Source organism: Orcinus orca, chromosome X (genome assembly GCF_937001465.1).
Source record: "Orcinus orca chromosome X, mOrcOrc1.1, whole genome shotgun sequence".
Taxonomy (NCBI): domain Eukaryota; kingdom Metazoa; phylum Chordata; class Mammalia; order Artiodactyla; family Delphinidae; genus Orcinus; species Orcinus orca.
Genome location: NC_064580.1, coordinates 131,393,107 through 131,416,086, shown reverse-complemented (window position 1 = coordinate 131,416,086; position 22,980 = coordinate 131,393,107). Strand labels below are relative to the sequence as shown.

Here is a 22,980-nt window from a genome sequence, read left to right as displayed (position 1 = left end):
TACACCAGAAGAACTGAACAGGACCCTTCAAGCTCTCAAGAGATGCTCAAGCTCCCTCTTAACAGAGAATGGCTCGCCTGGTGGACGGCACAAGCCCACGGGCTGGACACCCATCATCTGCGGCAGGGCGATGGGGAGTGAGGGAGGAGTGGGAAAGCACGCCCAGGGTAGGGGAGCGCCGGCACTGTCTACCCCCCTGCTCAATGGTGCCGCTTCTGCGGCATCCAACCAAAAGGTACATATGACGGACGCACAAGGATTTTCAGCGTGGTGTTGTTTATGACAGTAAAAAGACCAGTAACAACGCAAACGTCTGCTAGCAGCAGACAAGTTCGATCCACAGTGGTGCAGCCGCCAATGGAACAGCACACGGCCCATGAGAGCAGCACCGCACTGTGCCAGGCGGCCGGGACGAAGGGTCCTGCCCGTCTCAGCCTGGGAATCAGTTGTCTGGGAGCCCTGGCCTGGGCTCTTGGCTTCCCCAGCACAGGTGAAAGAAGAGCGAACCCCGGACTCAGTGTCAGCAGACAGAACGAACAGAAAAAGCAGAGCATCGCACCTATCTGGGGCTCTGTGTGCCCTAAAAGAGGTGAACCAGCGGACGGGGACGTAAGGCCCTGCAGCTAGGTCTCGGGGCTCAGAGAAGGGGCCCACCCTCTGTCACCCAGCCCCTAATTCAGGACCAGGCAGACAGGAGAGGAAAGCAACAGATTGCACTGTCCTGGGCTGGGTGTCGGTAGGCAGCCCTACTCGATGCACTCCATGACGTGTATCTGCAGGGTGTCCATGTCAGGAGCCTGATACTGGCACTTGGGGCAGCAGAAGTTGGGCGGCTCTTCAGGGGGGCTTCTCCTCTGGCTGGGCAGGGCCACGTGAAAGGAGTGATGAGCTGGGGAAAGAGAATAGGCACTGGTGGGGGCGGGCTTCTTGTGTGTCCCCTTGCACAAACTGCAGGGAAAGGCCAAGGCAGAAAGTGCCAAGATACCTTGGTTCCAGTGACCTGGGTCCCCACCGCTAGCGCCTCCCCTTTAGCCCCGCCCCCAGGGGCGGTACCGCTGGGAAGGAGGGGCCAGGGGCTCTCTCGCTGGGCTCCAGGATCCTCAGCACCTCCTCCCAGCACCCTGCCCTCCCCAGCCCTCCCCCTGCAGCTCCCTCACCTGGGGCAGGGGCTAAGGGGGCCTGGGAGACCTCTACATGCCGCTTCCTCATGTCTTCGATCCTTTGAGAAAAGAAACCGTCCGATCAGCACGTATGAGTCAATCTCCAGCACGTACAAAGCTGATGGAAGGACGAGGCGCGAGGCGGGGAGAGGGAGGCCAGCTCCCCCTAACCTGACAGGCCCGGTACCCGCTGCCACTCCCCGTGGGTCCCGCGCTCCGAGGCCCACCTGGCCGACTCCTGACAGCTGGTCTTCAGCCTGTTGTGCTCCCTCTGCAGCTGCTCCAGCTGCGCCTGCAGGAACTCCTTCTTCTCAGCCAGCTTCTCCCGGGCCTGCCTCTCAGCCTGGAAATCCGCCTTGTAGATATCCGCCTGGCAAAGCCAAGACAGGGGCAGTGCCCACTCTCCATCAGCCACGCACTGGACACTCCACGGCAGCCACGGGGGCCGGGGGAAGGCAGAGCCCACTCCTGTTCTCCCAGAGCCCACAGCACGAAGACAGTCACCCCAGAGGCATCGAGGCTTCCAGGAACACTGCGAGGGACTCAAAGAGCTTCCGAGAGGCCAGTGCAAAGCGCTGCCAGAGGCATGCCGGTCCCAGCGCCAGTGGCCCGGTCTGCTCACCCGCGCGCAGGCCGCAGAGGAGAGCCCTCACCTGGGCTTTCAGCACCGGAACCGTCTCCATCACAGTCTTGTGTTGCTCAGCCTCTTCCTTCAGTTTGTCGATCAGCTCCTGTTTAGCCACCAGGGCCTCCTCGGCCTGCTTGAGCTGCTGCTTGAGATCTTCCAGCTGCAATCCCTAGATGTGGGCGACGGGGAGCTGACAGGGCCTGGTCTGGCTCAGCCTTGGGGCAGGGCTGCCCCCAGGCCAGCTGCCGCTCCAGGAAGGCAGAACCGAGAGGAACGAGAGATCGGGCCCAGCCAGCCCGTGCTATGCAGGGCCCAGGAAAGGCGGAGGCTGGAGGGGACCTCGAGGTCATCTGGCACAACCGCCCCCAGGCCGACATTCCCTTCCCAGCTGGACAGTCCTCTGACCCCTCAAAGGACGGGGGCCACACTCCCTCCTGAGGCCACGTGCTGCACAGTGAGCCAGTCTCATGCACTAATGCTCCACCATGTGCCCGCTAAGCCGAGGCCCGTCGGTCCTTCCGCTCTGCCACCTGGTCGAGGGTCTGCTGGTCCCTCACGGATGCCCCCCCCCACAGCCCCACACACAGACGCACACACACACCACCAAGCCTTCCCTCTGGAGATCAAAGGGACACGCTTTCCTAACTAACTCTTCCTCATGGGACCCACTTTTCAGGCTTTACCCTTATAAGTCTCTTCCGGGTATGTTCGGGTTTGACTACATCCTTCTTAGAATGTGATCACTAGAAGCCGCACTCAGTATAAGTCTGACGAGGACAAACTAGAAAAGGGGTATCAGCCACCTTCAACACTGGTATGGAAACATTCCCAGGGAAATCTGGGGACGCCTGGCGGGAGGGACCAGCTGCAGAGACAAGCGTGGTCCTGCCCACAGGCGGAGCATCTGGAGGCGCCGCCTAGTCCAACATGGGCTGCAAACAACACAGCCCCAGCGTCCCCGCCTCCCCACTGCCTGTCCTGAGCCATCACCCCAGAGCCCTGACGAAGCTCTAGGTCGAATGGAGGATCCCTCTCCAGAGCCAGCTGTGTGAGTCTGTTAAGGTAGGGCCTTGAGTTCCAGTACCCCTGAGCTGAGGGAGTCAGCCCCAGGCCGGCAGCCCAGGAGATGCCGCCACCATGTCCACTCGGCTCCACTCACTGCTCACCATGCTGCTCTTGATGTGGCTGTCATACTCTTGGAAGAGCTGGTGATAGGCCACCTGCAGCTGGGCCAGCTTCCTCCTACGGAAAAGGAGCTGAGGCTGGAGAACCACCTTGTGCTGACCCAGCCACAGCTCTTACTGCTTCCAACTCCACCCTCTTCCTTGTCGTCACGGCCACAGACCAGAATGTGGCTTTCAGGGTGCCTGTGTGCCTGGAAGGCCGTCAGCTCTGAGGCAAGCTTTGCTACCTATTTCATATCATTTTCCATCAATCTGGCATTTCAAAATGTACACAAAGAAATGTTTATAATAAAACAGAGCTGTCCTGTACTGGTCAAAAAAGTCAAGTTCAAGAAAAACAGAGAAAAGCAGGAGGACTGTTCTAGATTAAAGAAGACTCAAAAGACACGCCAACAAGGAGAAGGTAGGATCCCAGACGGGACGCTGTTGACATGTGGACCGGAGAGCGAACAATGTCACCCTCTGAAAGCCGGATCGTTGGGGTGTGACAACGGTAAGGGACAGCATTGGGCCCTCCCCACCGGCCGGCCCCTGGAAGGGCTCCCAGGAGGCAGCGGCCCACTCACTTCTCCTCCGAGGCAGCCTGGCGCTCCATGCGCAGGGCGGCGTCCATGCTCTGGTTCTGCAGGCGCAGCTGGTCCACCTGCACGCTGTGCTGCTGCTGCAGCGCCTCGCGCTCGTTCTCCAGCTGCCGGGCCTGCTCGCTGGCGGCCCGGACCCTGGTGAGGGCATGGGCGGTCACAGAGGGCCTGTAGCAGGACCCTCCTGTGCTCCCAGCATCCCCGCCACGCTGTGCAGAGGCAGGGACAAGTCACGGCACAGTGGGACCAAGGAGGGGGGGACAAGTCACAGAGAGGTGGGACCAAGGGGGTCCTCCAGGCATCACAGTGGACGCACTATCACTGGAAACAGGGACAACTGCAGGGCAGCCGAATGGGGGCAGGGTCGGGCTGATGGCAGCCCCCAGAGAAGCCCTTTGGAAGGCGAAGGAGGTGGTCCCAGGGGAGAGGAGCCCCAGGGAACTGCCCATTGGGTTGCAACACGTGGGCGCTGGGGGCCCTGGCCAGAGCCATCTCAGTGGCTGGGCTGGGAGGGACTGGGAGGAAAGCAGGTGGAGACAGCCAGCAAAGAGAGCCTTTCTGGAAGCCGGAGAGAGAGAAGGTGAGAAATGGGGCAGGGCGGGGGGAGGTGAAGGGGAGGCAGGGTCAGTGCTCAGAGGCTCTCTGCCGACCAGTCACAGCTCCAGAAGTGGCGAGGGGGCGCAGGCCCGTCTGGGCCCTGGGGTCCGCACCTGCACGAAGAGCCTCGCGCCTGCCCACCCAGGAGACAGCAGCAGCCTCAGCAGAGAATTCCCGGTGCCCTGTCCCATGGCGCAGTGACAGCTCAGCTCTCCTCAGCCACCTCCGGCCCAGCCCGCCATCTCCCCGCTCCACATCCCTACGTCCACACAGCTCCCTGCGCGACGACAGTGGCTGCTTCTTGGTGGGGGAGGCTACTGGGGATGGTCTCTGGTCTCACCGTGTGCACGCGCCCATCCAAATCTACTGAACACAGGTCCCCATCTGGGAGCCAACAAAAGTTAGCGGCTGCCACTGTCATCAGCAGATGGAAGTGCTGCCTGCCAGGGGCCCGATGTGACAGGCCAGGGCTCAAAGGGCAGCCATGTGCATTAAGTCTGAGGCCACTTAAATGGCCACGCTGAATGATGTGAGATGCGCCAGGCTTCCTGCCCCGAGCCGTCCAGCTCAGCACGCACATGCTCAGCCACGGAGACGGGGGCGGGGGACAGGGAAGGAGGGTGCCCAAGAGCCTACAATTGCTGGAGGAACGCCCTTGCAGGGTCATTAAGTGACCAAAGTTGGCTTCTTTCATGTGCATAGAAAAAAGATAGGCGGGGAAGACCCAAAAGCGCCCTAAAAATTACACGTGCCTTTTCGAAACCCGGAGGGACAGAAGCGTGTACGGGAAACAGCAGAATGCGAAGAGCCAGGGGCCAGCAGGCTCAGCCTTCCGCGGCCTCCCTTTCGCCGTCTTCTTTCTAGAGGGCAGCGCGCTCACACGCTGTCACCCCTGCCTGCTCCTCCAGCCTCCTTCACAAAGGCGCCCCCGACACTGCCCAGGGCACCCCGATCACCTCCCGCGCTGGGAGAGCTGGGGCCACCTCTGTCGCCTGGACCCATCTTTCTGGACGGCAGCAGCCGGGCGGTGTGAGAACCACTGAAACATCCGTGCCCTTTGACCCAATGACCCCGCTTACAGGAACCTCCCTCTGCAGGAGAGAGCGACTGGTGGACCTGAGGCTGCCAGCTTTGTAAGGGCCGGCTTGCAAGGCTGGCCCCGGGGTGGTGCCCGGGCAGTGGGCTGGTGCGAGTGCCCTGCATCAACAAGACACTTTCCCTACTGATAAGGGTGGTCCCTGTGCCTGGACTCTGGCGCCACAGGGTGGTTTAGGGGGCGCACCTGCTTTCCTCTGGGAATCGGGAAGTTTGGCACGTGCCGGGCAGCGACCAGCCCTCAATGAAACCCGGGGCGCTGAGTCTCGAGTGGGCTCCCTGGGTCTCCAGGGAGGCATCTGTCACTGCCGGAGAAGGGAGAGTGCTCGGCTGGCCCCTCATGGGAGGGAGAGGGGAAGCCGAAGGTGTGGGGTTCTCCACCCCCGACCCGCGTCTTCTGTCCTTGGGGGTGCTGGCGCATGCCCTGTCCCTGTCATCAACCTCAGCCGGGAGGGCACTGGAGTGCTTTCCTGCAGGTCACGGGGGTGCTCTTCCCCACTGCCCGGCAAATGCCCCCTCAGGAAATAATCCAAACTCCAGCAAAAGGTCAGAGAGGCCAGAAGTGCCGCTGGGACTCAGGTCCTGGACACCCAGTCCACAGCCCCGCCACACACCTGCCCCACGCCCGTGTGCTCCCATCCATCCTGTCACAGAGGAGCTCTCTGGAAGCCCCTGAATGGCCTCATTCTTCTCGGGTGCCCTGACACGGCCTCCAGGCTGGCTTTCCCTCCCTACTCACCTGCCCTCCAAAGCCTGCCGCTCCTTGGTGGCGGCCTCCAAGCGGCTCTGGCTCTCCTGCAGCTCCCCCAGCAAGGACGTCACCTGGGCTTTCACTGAGGCCTTGTCCTCGGCCATCTGCTGCATGAAAAAAAGCCACCTCCTGTCGGCGATGCTTCCCTACCAGCTGCTCACCCCTGGCAGCCCCAAGCCCCAGGGCAGCTGAAAGCACTGAGACGGGTCCCCCGAGGGCTCCCCTCGCACCCTCAGCACCCCTACTCATCTCACCTCTCACCTCTGGAAGCTTCTCCCCCCCAGCGAGGCAACTGAAGCGGTGGAAAGGGATCGAGTCCCATGAGCCCCCACTCCAAGCCCCTCCTCATCCCTGCAGATGGGGCAACAGGAGACCCAGGGACACGGGAGCACGGAGGTGCCTCGAGTCTCACGAGGCTGACAAGCAGGCCGCGAGGGCTGAGCCCAGCAGGAGTCTGTGTGCCTCCGTCATCAAACTGTCCAGATCCCGGTCCCCTGAGACCTCGGGCTGCTCAAGCCAAGGATGCAGCCCCGGTCTTCTGCATACCCGGCCCCTCCGCAGTAACCCCTCGGTAGGAACCAGCAGCCCTGTGCTCCCGGCCGCACACACGGCCCCACCCACCATCCTTCTCAAGGGCAGTCTCAGGGCCGCGTCTCCTCTCCAGCTATATGCGCACGATGATGACCTGCTCCGTCTCAAGGCTTTCAGTACCCTCCACGGACTGAGGGCTTCCAGATTCCTCCCTCCAGGACAGACTTCCCTCCGGCACCCCAGCTTAGCTACCCAACTGCCTGCCCAGCTTCTCCACATTGAGGCCCGGAGGCTGCAGTAAGCTTTCCCCAAAAGGACCACAAAGCAGGGGGCTTAAGACAACAGAAACGGATTGCCTCTAGAGTCCGGGAGTCCAAGAGTAAGGTGTCGGCGGGCCTGGTTCCTCCTGAGGGCCCTTGGCTGTAGCAGCCTCCATTGTCACGTGACCATCTTCCCTGGGTGTCTGTTTCTCTTCTTTGAAACATACCAGTCATTGGATTTAGGCCCATCCTAAGCCAGTGTGACCTCATCTGAACTTGATTACATCTGCAAACACCCCATTTCTAAATAAGGTCACATTCTGAGGTCCCAGGGGTTAGGATATGGGCATTTCTTTTGGGGGAACATAATTCAACCCATAACACCCCTACACTAGACAGGAATCCAGATAATGTCTCACACTAGCACAGCACCTTCCCACGGGTCCTGTCACACTCAGGATCAAAGCCCAAATCCTTCACTGGGTTACTAATCCCACATGATTAGCCCCACCATGACTCTGCCCTCCTCAGCCCCTATCCACTCTGCCCCAGCCATGTTTGCCTCTTCGGTCTTCCCTGAACATCACAGACATGCTCCTGCCTAAGGACCTTTGCACATGCTTTCTCCACCTCTAAAACAGTCTTTCCCCAGATACCCACATGTATTCCAGTCCTGACTAGATGGCACCCCGGTGAGGCCTTCCCCATCTAGTCCATCCTCCAGTTAGCGGCACAAAACCTTGGAGTCTTCTCTACCTCTCACAGCTCACATCGGATCCACCAGGAAATCCTGTCAAAATGTTTCTTAGAATCTATTTGATGACACTAAGCAGGTAACGGTAACTACTTTAGGTGTGATGGTGGTATTGTTCTTATGTTTCTTAGAGATGCACACTGAAATATTGACAGACAAAACTATGAGGTGTCTGGAATTTGGTTCAAAATAATGGGGGAACTCCTAGGTATCTACCTGAAAGAAGTGAAAACCCACGTCCACACAGCAGCATTACTCCTAACAGCCAGAGTGGAAACGACCCAAATGTCCATCAAATGACGACTGGATAAACAAAACGCAGTCTCTCCATGCACTGGAATATCATCCAGACAGACTACAGCGTGGATGGACCTCAAAACACATGATGCTGGGGCTTCCCTGGTGACGCAGTGCTTAGGACTCTGAGGTCCAATGCAGGCGGCCCAGGTTCCATCCCTGGTCAGGGAACTAGATCCCACAGGCATGTTGCAAGTAAGAATTCGCATGTCAATAGGGAGGGTGGGAGGGAGGGAGACGCAAGAGGGAGGAGATATGGGGTTATATGTATATGTATAGCTGATTCACTTTGTTATAAAGCAAAAACTAACACACCACTGTAAAGCAATTATACTCCAATAAAGATGTTAAAAAAATTTAAAAAAGAATTCGCATGCCATGACTAAGGAGCCCACCTGCCACAACTAAGACCTGGTGCAACCAAATAAATAAATAAGTAAATATTATTTTTTTAAAAAAAAAACGTGATGCTGAGTGAAAGCAGCCAGACATGAGAGCCACACGGTGGATCCTACTCACAGGAGACGCCCAGAGCAGGCAAACACAGACAGGAAGGTGAGCATGTGCCCAGGGCTGGGCAGTGACTGCTCGTGGGGACGGGCTTTCTCCTCGGGATGATGACAATGTTTTGGAAGCAGATGGAGGTGACGGTTGGACAACTCTGTGACTATACTAAAAACTACTGAATTCTACACTTTCAAGGGGTGAATTTCATGGTATGTTGAGTTTTATCCTGGAAGAGCTGTTGGAAAAAACTCCAGCCTGTGGCTCTACCACTTTCTCCAGGGACGGGCACTCAGCTATGCCCAGGTTTTTGCTGGGGTCACCGTCTTATCCCCATCACCTGTTGTCCATGTGCAGGAGTTTCTCTTACGTATACCAGGGGTGCAACTGATGAGTTGGGGGTGACCTAAATTTTCAACTTGAAGAGAAAAATGCCAAATAGTTTTTCAAAGCAGTGGCACTGGGGCTTCCCTGGTGGCGCAGTGGTTGAGAGTCCGCCTGCCGGTGCAGAGGACACGGGTTCATGCCCCAGTCCGGGAGGGTCCCACATGCCGCGGAGCGGCTGGGCCCGTGAGCCGTGGCCGCTGAGCCTGCGCGTCCAGAGCCTGTGCTCCGCAACGGGAGAGGCCGCAACAGTGAGAGGCCTGCGTACCGAAAAAAAAAAAAAAAGCAGTGGCACCAACTGATGCTGCCACCAGCAACATGAAGCCATGGCCCCTCCAATACCCGCTACTGTCAGGCTTGACAGCTAGAAATAGGGCTTTGGCAGTGGCTCTGATCGCTACCGTGAAGCCAGCATCCCATCACGTGAGCACGGGGCAGGCGGATGCTCTGAAGGCATCCTGAGAACAGCAGCCTTCTCCTTCTCACTTCTGCGCCGAGTACACCAGTTCAGGATTGTAGTGGCTTTACCGATGGCCCCAAAGTGACATGGCCACGGCCTAACCCCCAGTACCTGTAAATGGGACCTGATTTAGAGACAGGGTCTCTCCAGATGTGACCAACTTAAGATGAGATCGTATTGGAGGAGGGTGGGCCCCTGATCCAGTGACTGCTGAGAACTACAAAAGACTCGGACACTCGAGCAAACTCTAGAGTGGCTTCTTGCAGCCTAAGGTCACGACCCTGGGCCGGCCCAGCCCCCTTTTGAGTTCCTGTCTGAGAAAAGAGGGCTGGCAAAAGAATGTACTGTTTGCTCCAGCCAACACCTGACCTAGACCCCCACCATCCTCAGAGCCTTTCCTAAGAGGGCTCCCAACATGTGAATCCTTCCTCTGTCCCTTTGAGACAACCCAGGAGTCTTTCTTGGGGACCTGAGAGCCATTCCTCTGAAACGAAATCCTCAGGAAGGATAGGGCCTCGGTCTGCGTGTGTCTGCGTGGGATGGAATCCTAACTTCCAGAACTGACTCCCGGGGTGGACGCTGCTGACCTCACCGCACTGACACTGACCCACCCCGCGTGGGTTTTCACTTGAGCCCCTGCTCGCTGCCCCCACCTCACTCTCCCTTCAAATCGCCAGCAATTCTGTGCCCATCAGAAGGGTGCGCAGCACCTTCCCCTGCTGTTGGTAGTTACCAAACAAAACCTGTTTTTACCCCTTTACCTAATGGCCGGCTGAGCTGCTCTTTGCCACCAGTGTCTTCATAAGAGGAGGAGAGATGCCCAGACATGCGGGGAGAAGGCCCCATGACAGCGTGTTTGCAAGCCAAGGGATGCCAAGTCCTGCCAGCCAGCACCCGAGGCTGGGAGAGAGGCCTTGGCCAGATCCTGCCCTCATCTTGATCTTGGACTTCCAGCCTCCAGAACTAGGAGACAATACGTTTCTGTGGCTTAAAACTATCCAGTTTGTGGTACTTTGTTACAGCAGCTCCAGGAACCTAACACACCTCCCCAAGGGCCCCCACCAGGCAGTCTACACCACCAGGGTGATTTGGGGCGGGGCCCCAGGCCACATGTATCACCTTGACCTGCGGGGCGCAGAGACCCGGGAACTCAGGTCAGTCACGTGGGTGCCCCAGGCCTCCAGGACCAACCCCCACTCAAGTCCCCAGACCGCACCATTCACGGGAGCTTCCCTGGCGGTGGTACCCGTGCGTGCCATCACACGTGGCCCAGCCTCTCCTGGACCCGCCCTCTGTTCCTTTTATCTTTGCTGATTTCAACCTGCATCCCTCCTGGGTGACTAAGCCTAACGCCATGACCACGAGGACAATGGCTTTTCCCAACTCCAGGAGCCCCCCCCACGACCCCGAGCACAGTCCCTGCGGGTCCGGGGTGGGCAGCAGTGGCCCGCTACCTGCTGGCATGTCTTGAGGCGCTCCACCTCCTGCAGGGCCTGCTCCCTCTGCCGGTGCAGCTCCCGCTTCTCCAGGCTCAGCCTCTCCACCAGGTCCCGGGCCTCCTGGAACTTCTGCATGAGGAAGGCCTTCTCCTCCCTCTGGCTGCCCTGGAAACGCTGCAGCTCCTCACAGCGTTCCCGCAGCATCTGGTTGCTCTGGCGGATGGCATCTGCAGAGGTGGCAGGGGGCAGGTGAGCCTGGTGGCCGCGGCCTCCACCACCCCGCGGCCTCTCCCACCCTGACAGCTTCCAAACACTCCCTTCACTTCGCCAAGCGCTTTCGAAGTCAACTACGCAAATGACGTGCCCCCAGTGTCTCCAAGATATTAACCACGTCAGCTTCACTTGAAAGCATGTGTCCGGGAGTTCCCTGGTGGTCTAGTGGTTAGGATTCCAGGCTTTCGCTGTCAGGGAGTGGGTTCAATCCCTGGTTGGGGAACTGAGATCCCACCGGCCGCACATGGCAGCCAAAAAAAAAGAAAAAAGCACGTGTCAAATGCCACTTTCTTTGCAAGTGACTCTGGAACTCATCTGCCCTCTGCGTGGGTCAGAGGTGGGCCGCCCTGGGGCCCTGGGTCACTGCCTTCGGGATCAGACTCGGGGGCACAGCCACCAGAACAAACTTGCCCGTGGCACTGCTGGCCACAGACCGGGGCGGGTGGTGAGAAGCCTTGGAGCAGGCCACTTAGCCACCTCTCTGAGCCTCACCATCCTCATGTCCATGTTCAATGGGGACAAGCACACCCATCTCACAGGATGAGGAAAGGTGAACAAAAAAGCAGCCCAAGTGCCTGGTTTTCAAGACAACCTCAAGAACCAGTCCATCCTCCTTTCCCCGGGCAGTCAGCAGGGCCTAAGGAAAGGACAGCCACACACCTGGGGACACCCCAGGCAGCAGAAATCCGTTGGGAGTGACAGAACTGATCCGTGGCATGCAAAGGTTCTAGCCACCACAGAGCTGGACAAGAGGGGGCAGGCAGTAGCTTCAGGCCCCCCTCTGGTCAAAACCCCCAACGAGCTAACTGGTGCCTACTGATGGAACATTCTTTCGCCGGAACCACAGTGGCTCCTGAGCCTGGCTCCAAAGCCACCTTGTGCGCCCCACTGTCCCCTGCCTCAGGTTCCTCACCAGCCTCCACCAAGGCTCAGCTCAGCTCACACGCAACTTCTGTTTTTAACTGAGGTACAATTCACAGAACACCAAATTCACCACTTGAACTATTTTAAAGTATACGGTCATTCAGTGGCTATAGTATATTCACCAAGCTGTGCACCCATCACCTCTATCTAGCTCCAGAACATTTCCATCTTCCAAAAGAAACCTCATACCCACTGGCAGTCACTTCCCCTCTGGCCCCAGACACTGGCGCCCACTCATGCTTCTCACTGGACTCGCCACATCAATGGACTCCTACACCAGGTAGAAACGACTTCTACCATGAAGCTTACCCACAAATACTCCAAACAAATCCTACGTCCTCCCTCCTGCCCCCTCCTCCATGGACACAATCACAAGCATCACAGGGGCAGACACCTCGGGCCCCAGGGGTTTGGACCAGGGCCTGATACACTGCAGCCGTATAAGCAGAAACGTGCAGAGCCCGAGCTCCCTGGGGGGCAGCTGGGGGTCCATGGTGCCTGTCTGGCCAGCCCGAGTCCCCTTTGCCAGAGCGCTGTCCTGGGGATGAGCAGAGACTACGCACATAGCTATGGAGGGTGAGCTGTCTCCCCGCCCCTCAGCCCGGCTGCCAGCTCTATGTGGCCCCAACACAGTAGGACATCTGATGACATCTGGGGATACTGATGGTTGTCTTAACTGAAGGGGTGCTATTGGCACCTCGTGGGTAGAGGCCAGGGACGCTGCTCAACACGCCACAGTGCCCAGAACAACCTCTAGATGTCTGAGCGCTGAGGGGGAGGACCCTGTCCTCAAGCAGGTAGGTCCCAGCCCTCTGTGCGTGAATCAGGGCTGTCTCCAAAGCAGGCCAGCGCTCCAAAAGACCAAGCAGCCCCTAAGTGGCCGGCTGACCTTTCCATCCTGCAAGAGAAGGCGACTCATCTTCACAGAAAAAGAGACACATATTCTGGGCACAAGTTTGGTCCCTGCCTGCAGGGCCTCAGCCAGCACCAGTCTCCGAGGCCTACAGGGCACGTGACTCATCAGCACAGGGCCCCGCGTGACATCCCATCACACCAGAGGATGCACTGTCCAGCAGAGGGGTCGGGGAGTGGTCCCATGACTGTGGCCTCCACTGCTTATGTCACATGCCAACCTGCCCACCAGCTTGGACAGTGGACGGCTGAGTGAAAATAACCAAGGCCCTGTCCTCTGGGATATGGTGTACACAAAGGCTGCGACCTTTCTAAGCCCTGAGTTGCCAACAGGAACCAGGATGAAGCAAAAGTGGCCATGTGCCCCATCACTCCCCGTGACCCACCCGGGGAGTCTGTGCCGCCCATCTCCACCTGCAGCTCTGGGCTCGGCAGTGTAGAAGGTCCTCACAGCACAAAACACAAGAGTCTCACTGAGTGAGAAGCAGGGGCGCCGCCTGGGCACCTGGGGCTACCGTACCCAAGGAGTGGCGCGCCAGACGAGGAGCCCCCGGGGCACGACCACCAGGGGGGAGGGCTGTCTCACGGGAAGCAGGCAGGAGTGGGCCACACCCCAGGGCAGCCACACCAGGTGAGGGGCGCGATGAGACGGCCCCTGGGGCCTGGAGAAGCTGCCCCCGATGCAGGTGAGCACATGGACAGTGAGTGAGCGGGGGCTGTGATGGCGATGGGGAGGGGGCGGCCAGGAAGGTACTCGAACCCGACCACCTGGGGGGTGGGTGCTGCTGGAGGACAGCCCTCAGCTCCGGTAACTTCGAGGAGCGGCCCGCCCGGGCTCATGCCCCGCCCACAGGGCCTGGACGCCCCTTTTCCAAAGCAGCCCACTGGCCCTTCTCAGGGACGTCACGCCCATTCCCAGAGCGGACCACAGCCCCTTTCCGGAGCAGGTCACGCCCCCTCCCCAGGATAGCCGCGCCCCTCCCGGAATAACCTGGCTCCTTCCCAGGATAGCCGCGCCCCTTCCCAGGATAGCCGCGCCCCTTCCCAGGATAGCCTCGCCCCTTCCCACGAGAGCCAGTGCTTAATGACTGATCAGTACGGAGACACAGGGGCCTGGCCGCGTTGGCCCAAGTGGGACAACGCAGAAGGGTCTTTCCCGCTCCAGAGCTCCTTGTAGGGCTGGCCTGCACTGCGGCCCAGCTTCTCCCTCCGCCCCCCCTGCTTCTTCACTGCCCTGCCCTTCCCCCCCCAGTGTTACTCCTAAGAGAACTCTAAATAAACGTCCTGCATGCCACTCTGTATCTCAAAGTCCACTTCCAGGGAATCCCACCTGAAACAAAGAGGAAGCGTGGCTGAGCTTCAGTCTCTAACTGGCCCACCCCAGTCCCAGTCAAGGCAGAGGGGCAGGTGAGTGCGATAATCCTTCCCCCAGCAGTGCCGGGTCCCCGGACATTTTACTCCACACACCCGCTGTCTCCCTCACCTCGGAGCTCTTGATTCTCCTCCAGACAGCGCTGGAAGGTCTCAGGAGCAGCCTGCTCTGAAGGCAGGTGGAGCATGGCTGGCTTCCCCAGAGAAGACTCTTCACCCAGCACGTCCTGGTCCCCTGCCGGGCCGCCGCTAGGCTGCACCATCTCACACAGTGGACTCTTCCAAGGGGGCCTGCTCATCCAACACGTCAGGGTCTGAAACAGAGAGCCAGCAGAGGCATCACGTGAGGAGGCCTATGCAGAATTCTCCCACCCTGCAGGCCGGGGAGGAGTTCGGGCGCCACACTTTAAGCAGAATGACGAGCACTGTGCCAAGCGGAAAAGGCTGCTAAGAGGTGGCACATACTCCCATTCCAAAGGGAGGCACAGGCATTTATGTGGCGCTCGGAAAGGCCACGGTTCAGCACTGGTTGTAAACTGTGCCTAGCACTATCTCCAGGCTGTAACCTGAGGAACTTCACCAGAGAGGAGAAATCACGGAGATTATTTTTGGAGGGAGGTGCCAGTGTGCCGGGAATCCTACCCCGACACCTACACCTCCAAGCACGAGTAGAGGGTGCTGGCCCCTCACCTAGTGTACTGAGTGGAATGATGGCCCCCAATAAGGTATGTCCACGCCCTGACCCCCAGAACCTGTGACTGTGACCTGACTTGGCAAAAGGGTCTTTGCAGATGTAATAAAGTTAAGGATCTGGAGATGAGATCATCCTGGATGAGAGTGGCCCTAAATCCAATGGCAGGGTCCTTATAAGACACAGAAGAGCAGAGATACAGACGCAGAGCAGAAGCCACATGAAGATGGAGGCAGAGATGGGAGGGATGCGGCCACAAGCCAAGCGGCACCTGGAGCCCCCAGAAGCTGGAAGAGGCAGGAAGAACCCTCCCCTGGAACCTCCAAAGGAAGCACGGCCCTGCCAACACCTTGATCTCAGGCTTCTGGTCTCCAGAGCTGGGAGAGGATAAATTTCTGTTGTTTTCAGCCCCCTGGCTTGTGGAAATCTCCCACAGCAGCCCTAGGAAGTCCATACACCAAGTAAGAAGGGCTTCACTCAGAGCCTGATGAGTGTTCCCTGGACCTGAGGGGCCGAGGTGGACATCTAGCATCTGATGTGTACTGAAGCATCTGAAAGTGGGAGCTGGGCTCACAGCCGAAGAGAGAGTGGCAGACACAGGCTGAGCTGTGTGCGTTCTCTTGTGAACTAGAGTATAGAGAGGGAGGCTATGCTGGACAGCAGCAGCCTGGAGCCCTTTTAAGTCCTGACCAAGAAGACTGACTACATGGAGGAGGAGGCCAATCCCAACAGAAGTTTCCAGGAGTAGGGCCTGAGCTTCAGCCAGAGACTCGAACACCAAGTGAGCCTGGACGTTTCACTATTACTGATATTTACCTGAACACCCTCCTGACCCACCAGCAGTATCTGACGGATCGCTGGTCCCTGATTCCAGAACAGCCCACTCTCCTGGTTCTCCTTCTGCCTCACGGGCTGCCCCTGCTCTGGCTCTTTCACTGGACCATCCTCGTCAGCCCAGCCCTTCACATGGCGGTGCCCAGGGCTCTGTTCTGGGATCTTTTCTCTAACTCCAGTCACTCCAATACTAATTCCATCCAGACTCAAAGCTGTAACCCTCATCTTAATGCTGATGATACCCCAAATCAGAACTCCTTCCTGAACTCCAAACTAACACATCAAACTCCACATCTCCACTTGGGTATCTAGTCATCCTCTCAAAACTAATGTCTCGGGCTTCCCTGGTGGCGCAGTGGTTGGGAGTCCGCCTGCCGATGCAGGGGACGCAGGTTCGTGCCCTGGTCCGGGAGGATCCCACATGCCGCGGCGCGGCTGGGCCCGTGAGCCATGGCCGCTGAGCCTGCGCGTCCGGAGCCTGTGCTCCGCAACGGGAGAGGCCACAACAGTAAGAGGCCCGCGTACCGCAAAAAAAAAAAACAAAAAACTAACGTCTCTAAAACTGCACTCCTGACAGTTCCCAGAAGCCAGCTCACCCACGGCCTTCCTTATTAGCAGTTGGTGGCAAATCCATCCTCCAGTTAGCGGGACAAAACCTAGGAGTCCTTCTTGAGTCCTCTCTGCCGCTCACAGCTCACGTCAGATCCATCAGGAAATCCTGTCAAAATGTATCTTAGAATTTATTTGATGATGCTAAGCAAATAATGGTAACTATTTTAGGTGTGATAGTGGTATTGTGGTTATGTTTCTTTCAAAGTCATTTCTTAGAGATGCACACTGAAATATTTGTGGACGAAATTACACTGTCTGGAATTTGGTTCAAAATAATGGGGGAACTCCTAGGTATCTACCTGAAAGAAATGAAAACCTGTGTCCACACAGGGATGTTCACAGCAGCATTACTCCTAACAGCCAAAGAGTGGAAATGACCGAAATGTCCATCAGCTGATGAATAAACAAAATCTAGTACGTTCCCACGCTACAACATTATGCTAAGAGAAAGAAACAAGTCACAAAAGACCACATATTATATGATTCCATTCATGTGAAATGTCCAGAACAGGCAAATACATAGAGACTAGTGGATGCTTAGAGCTGGGGTAGATGGGGTGATGGGGGTGATGGCTAAAGTTTATGGGATTTCTTTTTGGCGTGATGAAAATGTTCTGGAATTAATGGTGATGGTTGTGCAAGTCTGTGAATATACCAGCAAACTGTACACTTTAAATGGGTGAATTGTAAGGTATGTGAATTATATGTCAATAAAGCTATTTTTGAAAATAATAGAATACTGTGAGGAGTATAAATTAAACAAAAGTAGCCACGAGTTGGTAACTGTTGAAGCTGGGAAGTGGATACATTGGATTTACCAGTCTATTCTTTCTACTTTTGAACATCTTTGAAATTTTACATAATAAAATGATCAGAGCAGCATCGTCTCTCACCTGGATTACTACAATAACCTCCTAACAGGTCACCCTGCTCCTACCCTTGCCCCCTGCAGTCTGTTCTCCCCACCGCGCCAATCAGCGAACAATCAGCTGAACAATCAGCCTAAAAGGTGACTCTGATCACATTCCTCTTCTACTCGGATCCCTACCATGGTGTCTCATTGCCCATCGCGTAAAACTCAAAGACCCTACAACCCGCCTACAAGGCCGTGCACTATCTGGTCCCCCATGGCTTCCACTCTAAGTACTCTCCCCTCGCTCACTCTACTCCAGATATAGTGGCCGCCTTAATGAGTTCCTCGAACATGCCAGGATGGCCCATTCATCAAGTCACAGAAAGGATATGAGGTCCGGGAGACAGTCACCTTTTGCAAAAGCAGCAAAATGAGGCACATGAGTTAAGATACTTAGCTGCCAAGTTATATTTGAGGCCTTTTTAAAGAACTTAACCTCAAATGCAGTCAAGTTTGATGAACAGAAAATGTCTCCGAACTAGAAGAGTCATTCACAAACTAGGGGTGTGGTCAGACTCCGCCGTGGTGGAGGAAGAAGAGGCAGGAACAGTCCCGCTCGCCGCTAAAGTAACCTGAGTCCTAAATCGGCTGGGCTCGGCCCCTGGTCTAGAAGCTGGCGGCAGAACCTGGCTGGGGCCCAACAGGAGGGGGAAGCCTGGTCGTCCGGGGGGGGGGGGTCTCGGAGGCAGCGGAACACCCACCGATGGTACCCTGTCTTCGGAAAAGAGGACCACACCTGTCAGCAGAGTCGGTCCGACGTGAGAAAGGCGGGAGTGGCGGGCCCCGAGCGCTCCTCGGGCCCCGATGCTCCGAGAAAGCCTGGGTTCCGCGGTAGCCCTTCCCTTCTCCCGCTGCCAAATTCCCACTTCCGGCTTCCGGTGTCGTAACTGTGGGATCCGGAAGTAAAACACTCAGGCCCCGACCCCGGCCGGCCGGGGAGAGGTGTGAGGGAGGCTGCCTCAGACCGAAACCCGAGCCCGGCAGCTTCGGCTGGCCCTCAGGACGTTCCCCAGTAATATGCGTCGCGACCCGCATTCCCCCTTGTCTCTCCGTCGGCTGCATCCAGCCTCGGGGCGCTTGGCCGCCCCGCCCCCGTTAGGGGAGGAGCCACGACGAGGCTATCATCTAATAGGGCCAGTTTGACCTGATCCGGCGACCGGTCCAGCGAGGGGACGGGGCTGCTGAAGGCCCCGCCCACAAACAAGGTCGAGGGGCGTGACCACGCGGCCGGCGGAAGTGGAGCCCTTCGCGAGGGCGCGGGACCTCCCAGGGCACGCGAGAAAGCCGGACTATAGGGGCGGGGTCGGGCCGGGGATGGGCACGCGGGCGAGCAGCAGAGAGCAGCACGCGGACTCTCGAAGCATCGGGGACACAGTACAACGGCGGCGGGTAAAGGAAGCAGCTCGTAGCCCGGCGGCCAGCGCAGGTGCTCAAAGGGCAGGGTGGGCCAGGGCTGGGCCCTCGCACAGGGTCTGCTGGGGGGGGGGGGGGGGGGCGGCCTGGAATGCGCGCGCACCTGCCCGCCCCTTGGCCCTCCCCGCCCCTCGAGGGAGGGGCCTGCAGAGGCCCCACCCGCGCGTCTCGCCTGAGGCTGGTCAGCTCAGACCAGGTGCCCGCCCCCGCCGGTTAAATGGGCCGGCGGGGAGTAGCCCCCGGAAACTGCCGGGAACTCCGGGGCTGCGAGCGCGACGGGTGGCAGCGTCGAAGCACAGGTAACTGAGTGGGCGGTCGCGGCGCTGCGAGGCACTTTGATTTCCCATACTTGGGAACGGGGCAAAATCGAGAGTGTCTTAGCCGATCTTACAGTCCCCTACATCCCCGCCCCCCCGCCACACTGGACACGGGGCTTGCCGGTGTCTCGCAGCGTGGCAGGAGGGCTGGAGCTACACTCCATCAGCTGCACAATCTAGCATGCTCCAGCTCATTGTGGAGTTTCCGCCTGAACCCCGGGTGAGATAGTCTTAAGCAGGTCGTACAATGCTACAGCAGGGTTTTATTCAGTCCCCCAGAGCGGAGGCCCTAGAAGGAATTCATTAATGCTTTGGGTAATTTGGTAACATACACCATGAAAGAAGGTTGCCCAGAGAGTATGGCCAGAGCCCAGGGCCAGCAGTTTCTAACCTCCCAAACGTCCTGCTCCCCAGCCATTCACAGTGAGTGGTTTCAATAATCAGGCACCAGCTGGGTGAGAGCCCAAAGGACCCCTCCAGAAAGGGGCCAGCTTCTCAATGCTCTTCTGTTCTCCTGCCTTGTTAACCAGTTTTTCTTCCACCAGAGAGCATCATGGCAGGGCAGGTGGCTCTGAGCCGGACCCAGGTGTGCGGGATCCTGCGGGAAGAGCTGTACCAGGGCGATGCCTTCCATCAGGCTGATACGCATATCTTTATCATCATGGGTGCATCGGTGAGTCTCCCCCAGGCCCCACATCGTAGAATCAGCAGACTTAGAGCGTGACGTTGCTTCAGTTCCCTTCCCTTTAGGTACCTGGACTTTCCCAACTGATTGTCGTCGGGTCCCTCGGGCTCTGCTCGGTTGGGCTCTCGCTGTTGCCCTTGCTCATGTGCCACTCCTCCTGCCACCACCCAGTATACACACACCGCGAGGCATTTCTGAAGTCCGTGTGCAGCCATTGACTGTAGACCTATGTCCTGGAGCTGGGAGGTCCTTAGAGACTGTCTGGTTGGACTTCCTCCTCCACAGGGAAAACTGATATGCAAACAGGGGAAGCGATTCATTCTGGGAGTATGTTTTCCAAACCTGTTTCTGACTTGACAGATGTCACACAGTTAGATCCAGAGGTAGGATTCGAGGCTGGGTCTCTGCCTTATCTCTCTACTGTCAAGTTCCCTGAGGAAAAACACTCAACCTTTCTTGAAATACCATCTCTTTGCCCCAGCTTCCAAGGCCTGCTGAGGAACTGAGACCAGCCCCATTGTCTAGCCAGTGGAACTGCCAGTTTTCTCTGATCAGAAAGGCCAAAGAGTAGAAGCAAAGTCAGAAGTAAAGCACGCTGACCATACGTGATGAGGGTGGGGGAACAGGAGAGGGAGGGTGGGTCCTCAGAGAGCCATGACCCCTGACGGAAGCACTCTCCCCACGTGCCGTGTGGAAACAAGATCTACCCAGTGGTAAGACATGAGCAGGGGCTGGGGAGCTGTCAAGGTTTCATCTCAAAGTGAAAGTGGTCTTTTTTCTCTTTTCACTTTTCACCGTGGACTTGACCAAGAATCTGCTACCCATGATATGAGCATCTTTGCTGGTAACTTATTATATAAACCTCAAGCGAGAGTTCTACCCAAACTAGTCAGCTCTTGACGGAGCAGACATTGTCTCTCTGTGACTTCCACACCACTGTCCCCTCAGCTCTGGAGGAACTCAGTTCTTCGTTCATGTGTCGTAACACGCCACCGTGCTTTGCAGAGCCTGCCTCCTGCCAGTTTTGTGATTCTCTTCAGAACTTGGAAAAGCGAGCCAGAATGCAGGGCTCTGCCAGTGGGAGGGAAGGAAGGTCACCCCAAACACTGTCCCCTGACCCCCTGTCACCCAGGACTGGGGGGTGCCCAGGAGGAGCACACGGAGCAGACCTGGCCCCCACCCTGGCCCCGGCCTCATCCCCTTAGAGGAGCCAGAAACCTTAACACCTGGGACCTTGTCTAAGAAATAGGTTGGGGGAGAAAGTAACTCAGGATTATTTTTCCTCCTTCCCCCCGTCCCCCCCCCGCCCTGTCCCCATACCGGCCTGTCACAGGATGCTCCAACAGAGGGTCCCAGGCCTCAGTAAATGGCATATGACCCCAGGCCCTCAACACTTAGATACCTCATTGAGAGCATCCAAGTTTGCTCTGTGGCCTGGGGCAGGTGTCTTTCCTTCTCTGAACCTCATTGTCTCCATTTAATAACTGAGGTCTTTTGGAACAAGTGTGGAGGGCCCTGGGGCTCTGCTGAGCTGACTCTGTGACTCCACTGCCTTCACGTGGGATGGGCTTGGGCTTGGGCAACTGTGTTTCTTTGCCAACAGTAGGGTTCCCCTTTGCTCTCCTCTGCTGTGGGAGCAATAACCAGGGGCTTCTAGAGCAGAAGTGGGAAGTGCCGCTCCAGCGGGGTGGAGTGGGGGAGGAGGAGGGTCCTTGAGGAAGAGCCCTTGTGTATTTCTCCCTCCTCCTGTTCCGGGTGCGGGGGGGTGTCCCTGCAAGGGCAGCACCTAGAAGAGCTCCCACCTAGCCCAGCTGGGAGGCTTCCTCCCTCCTCCCTCCCCCCTCCCCACTCCCCACTCCCCCCTCCCCCCCCCTCCTCGTGGGAACTGTGCTGGGGGCCGGAACCCAAGGTGAGTGCATGTGACAGCAGACACTGCCAGGCCTTCATGTTCCCAGGGCCATGGAACAGAGCCTTCCTCTCAGAAGGACGAGCGGACGCAGAGCCCCTGGAGCAGGCTGGGCTGCGGGGCCGTCCTCTGCCCCCTCTCCTCCCTGGGCCACTTACCCAACCGTCGCCCGCATGCCCAGCTTCCTTCCTGGGCGTGTCCTGAGGCTGGCTTGTGGTCTTACCGATGGGCTTTCAGCCACTCTCTTCTCCCTGCTCTGAGACCACTATCTCCCTTCTCAGGACTCCCACCCTCGGCTGGGAAGGGAGTGGAGGTACTTACTGTCCCAGTCCAGAGAGCTCTGGAATGAAAGAGCTCAGTTTCTCCTCATAGACCAGCATTGGGAGAGGAACCTGGGGGCTGGCAGATCGCATGTGTCCTCTCCCAGGCCGGAGCCGCTTTCCCCCCACAGTGGATGGAGAGAGCAATCGGGGCGAGAGAAAGAGAACAGGACTGGGAGCCCCCTCGGGCAAGATTGGCTCACTGCATGGTCCTCAGCACGTCCCTCGCCTCTCTGGGCCTCGGTTTCCCCACCTGGACCACGAGGGCCGTGGGCTCGATCGGTGCTCGGGTCCCATCCCAGTGATGGGCCTGTGCACGGCATGATCTGGCAGCCTCAGCCCTCCCTCTCCTCAGGGTGTTTCTGGGCTGCCTCCCCTCTTAGGGCGATAAGATTCTTGCTGTGTCATGATGACTCTGGCACTCCCCCAAAGGCCTGATGATTCATGAGCCCCAGGGAGTAGGAGTGAGGCCCTTTTGTTGGTTTTGCAGCCCAGCCTGCCTCAGCAGCCCCAGGGTCTCACCCCAGTGGCTGGGATCCAGCTGGGCCCCAGCAGAGCTGCGCTCCACCCCAGGACCTGGGCGATCCTTGACCCGGGTGGCCCTAGTGGGACAGGGATAGCCCACCCCTTCCTGGTCTCCAGCTGGCAGCCGGCCTCTGCATTCTCTGCCGCGCCCCTCCACCCTAAAAGCCTCTGAGACCAAGACCAAGGGTTTATAAAACTGGAGACTGAAGTCAGACCTGGGCGGTGACAGGCAGGTGGCGGCCCACGGCCCTTTGCTGACAGCTGGAAATTTGAATCAGGTACTGCTTCTCCTGCTACATCACCATGTGTCCCCAGGCACGTCCCTCCCTGCTGTGGTCCTCGGGAGCCCCATCGTCGCCCCCACCATGTGCAGCATGCTCTCTTCCCACAGCGGTCCTGGCAGAGGAGCCCAGCCCAGGCTGGTGGGGAGGGTGGGCCTCCCCGGGCCCCTGCCCCCCACTGTCCTGGGTCCTACCTCGTCTTTCCGTCGGGTGAGTCGGAGCCCAACAGGCCACTGGTTGCAGGGCTGAGCTGAACAAGGCGAGCAGGTTCTATCGCTAGTTAATCCCAAAGGGACCAGCGAGAGCAGTGGGGTGTGGGGCGCCGTGAGTCAGGCAGGACGGGCCCGGCGGGCAGCCTGCTGGAATTTGATCGGAAGC

The 22,980-nt window shown here is 58.0% G+C and overlaps 2 protein-coding genes across 8 annotated transcripts in view; one reads left to right on the top strand and one right to left on the bottom strand.

Moving 5' to 3' along the window:
• Window positions 1-259: 259 nt before the first annotated feature.
• Window positions 260-22,908, bottom strand: IKBKG (inhibitor of nuclear factor kappa B kinase regulatory subunit gamma). 4 transcript variants are annotated; one of them, XM_033418092.2, is made up of 10 exons: window positions 22,797-22,908; window positions 14,218-14,419; window positions 10,641-10,852; window positions 5,985-6,103; window positions 3,539-3,691; window positions 2,955-3,030; window positions 1,814-1,957; window positions 1,388-1,530; window positions 1,158-1,219; window positions 260-889 (listed from the first exon to the last, which is right to left on the bottom strand). In XM_033418092.2, exons 2-10 carry the CDS (start codon window positions 14,402-14,404, stop codon window positions 747-749), a joined length of 1,239 nt encoding a protein of 412 aa, XP_033273983.1. In that variant the 5' UTR covers window positions 14,405-14,419; window positions 22,797-22,908; the 3' UTR covers window positions 260-746. The 4 variants fall into 4 exon arrangements, with proteins under 4 accessions (XP_033273983.1, XP_012394913.1, XP_012394914.1 ...); XM_012539459.3 differs by lacking the exon at window positions 22,797-22,908 and adding an exon at window positions 17,857-18,194; XM_012539460.3 differs by lacking the exon at window positions 22,797-22,908 and adding an exon at window positions 17,857-18,194 and having other exon boundaries at window positions 5,985-6,100.
• The window catches only part of G6PD (glucose-6-phosphate dehydrogenase), a 61,737-nt gene continuing 57,056 nt past the window's right edge, over window positions 18,300-22,980 (top strand). For 2 of the 4 annotated variants that reach the window (XM_049705163.1, XM_004286658.4), the window contains exons 1-2: window positions 18,645-18,867; window positions 19,431-19,558. In XM_049705163.1, the coding sequence (XP_049561120.1) occupies window positions 18,786-18,867; window positions 19,431-19,558 (210 nt within the window). In that variant the 5' untranslated portion in view covers window positions 18,645-18,785. Of the gene's footprint in view, window positions 18,582-18,644; window positions 18,868-19,430; window positions 19,559-22,980 lie in introns of those variants that run through there. The other 2 variants (XM_049705162.1, XM_012539461.3) reach the window with 2 other exon arrangements.

Bases quoted from the DNA above. Each gene is read 5' to 3' on its own strand.
- IKBKG (XM_033418092.2), bottom strand. From the start codon at position 14,404: ATGAGCAGGCCCCCTTGGAAGAGTCCACTGTGTGAGATGGTGCAGCCT. The intron at 10,853-14,217 runs GTGAGGGAGACA...CCACCTCTGCAG, and splicing joins GGAGAATCAAGAGCTCCGAG to ATGCCATCCGCCAGAGCAAC. The intron at 3,692-5,984 runs GTGAGTAGGGAG...TGCCCTCACCAG, and splicing joins CGGCAGGCTTTGGAGGGCAG to GGTCCGGGCCGCCAGCGAGC.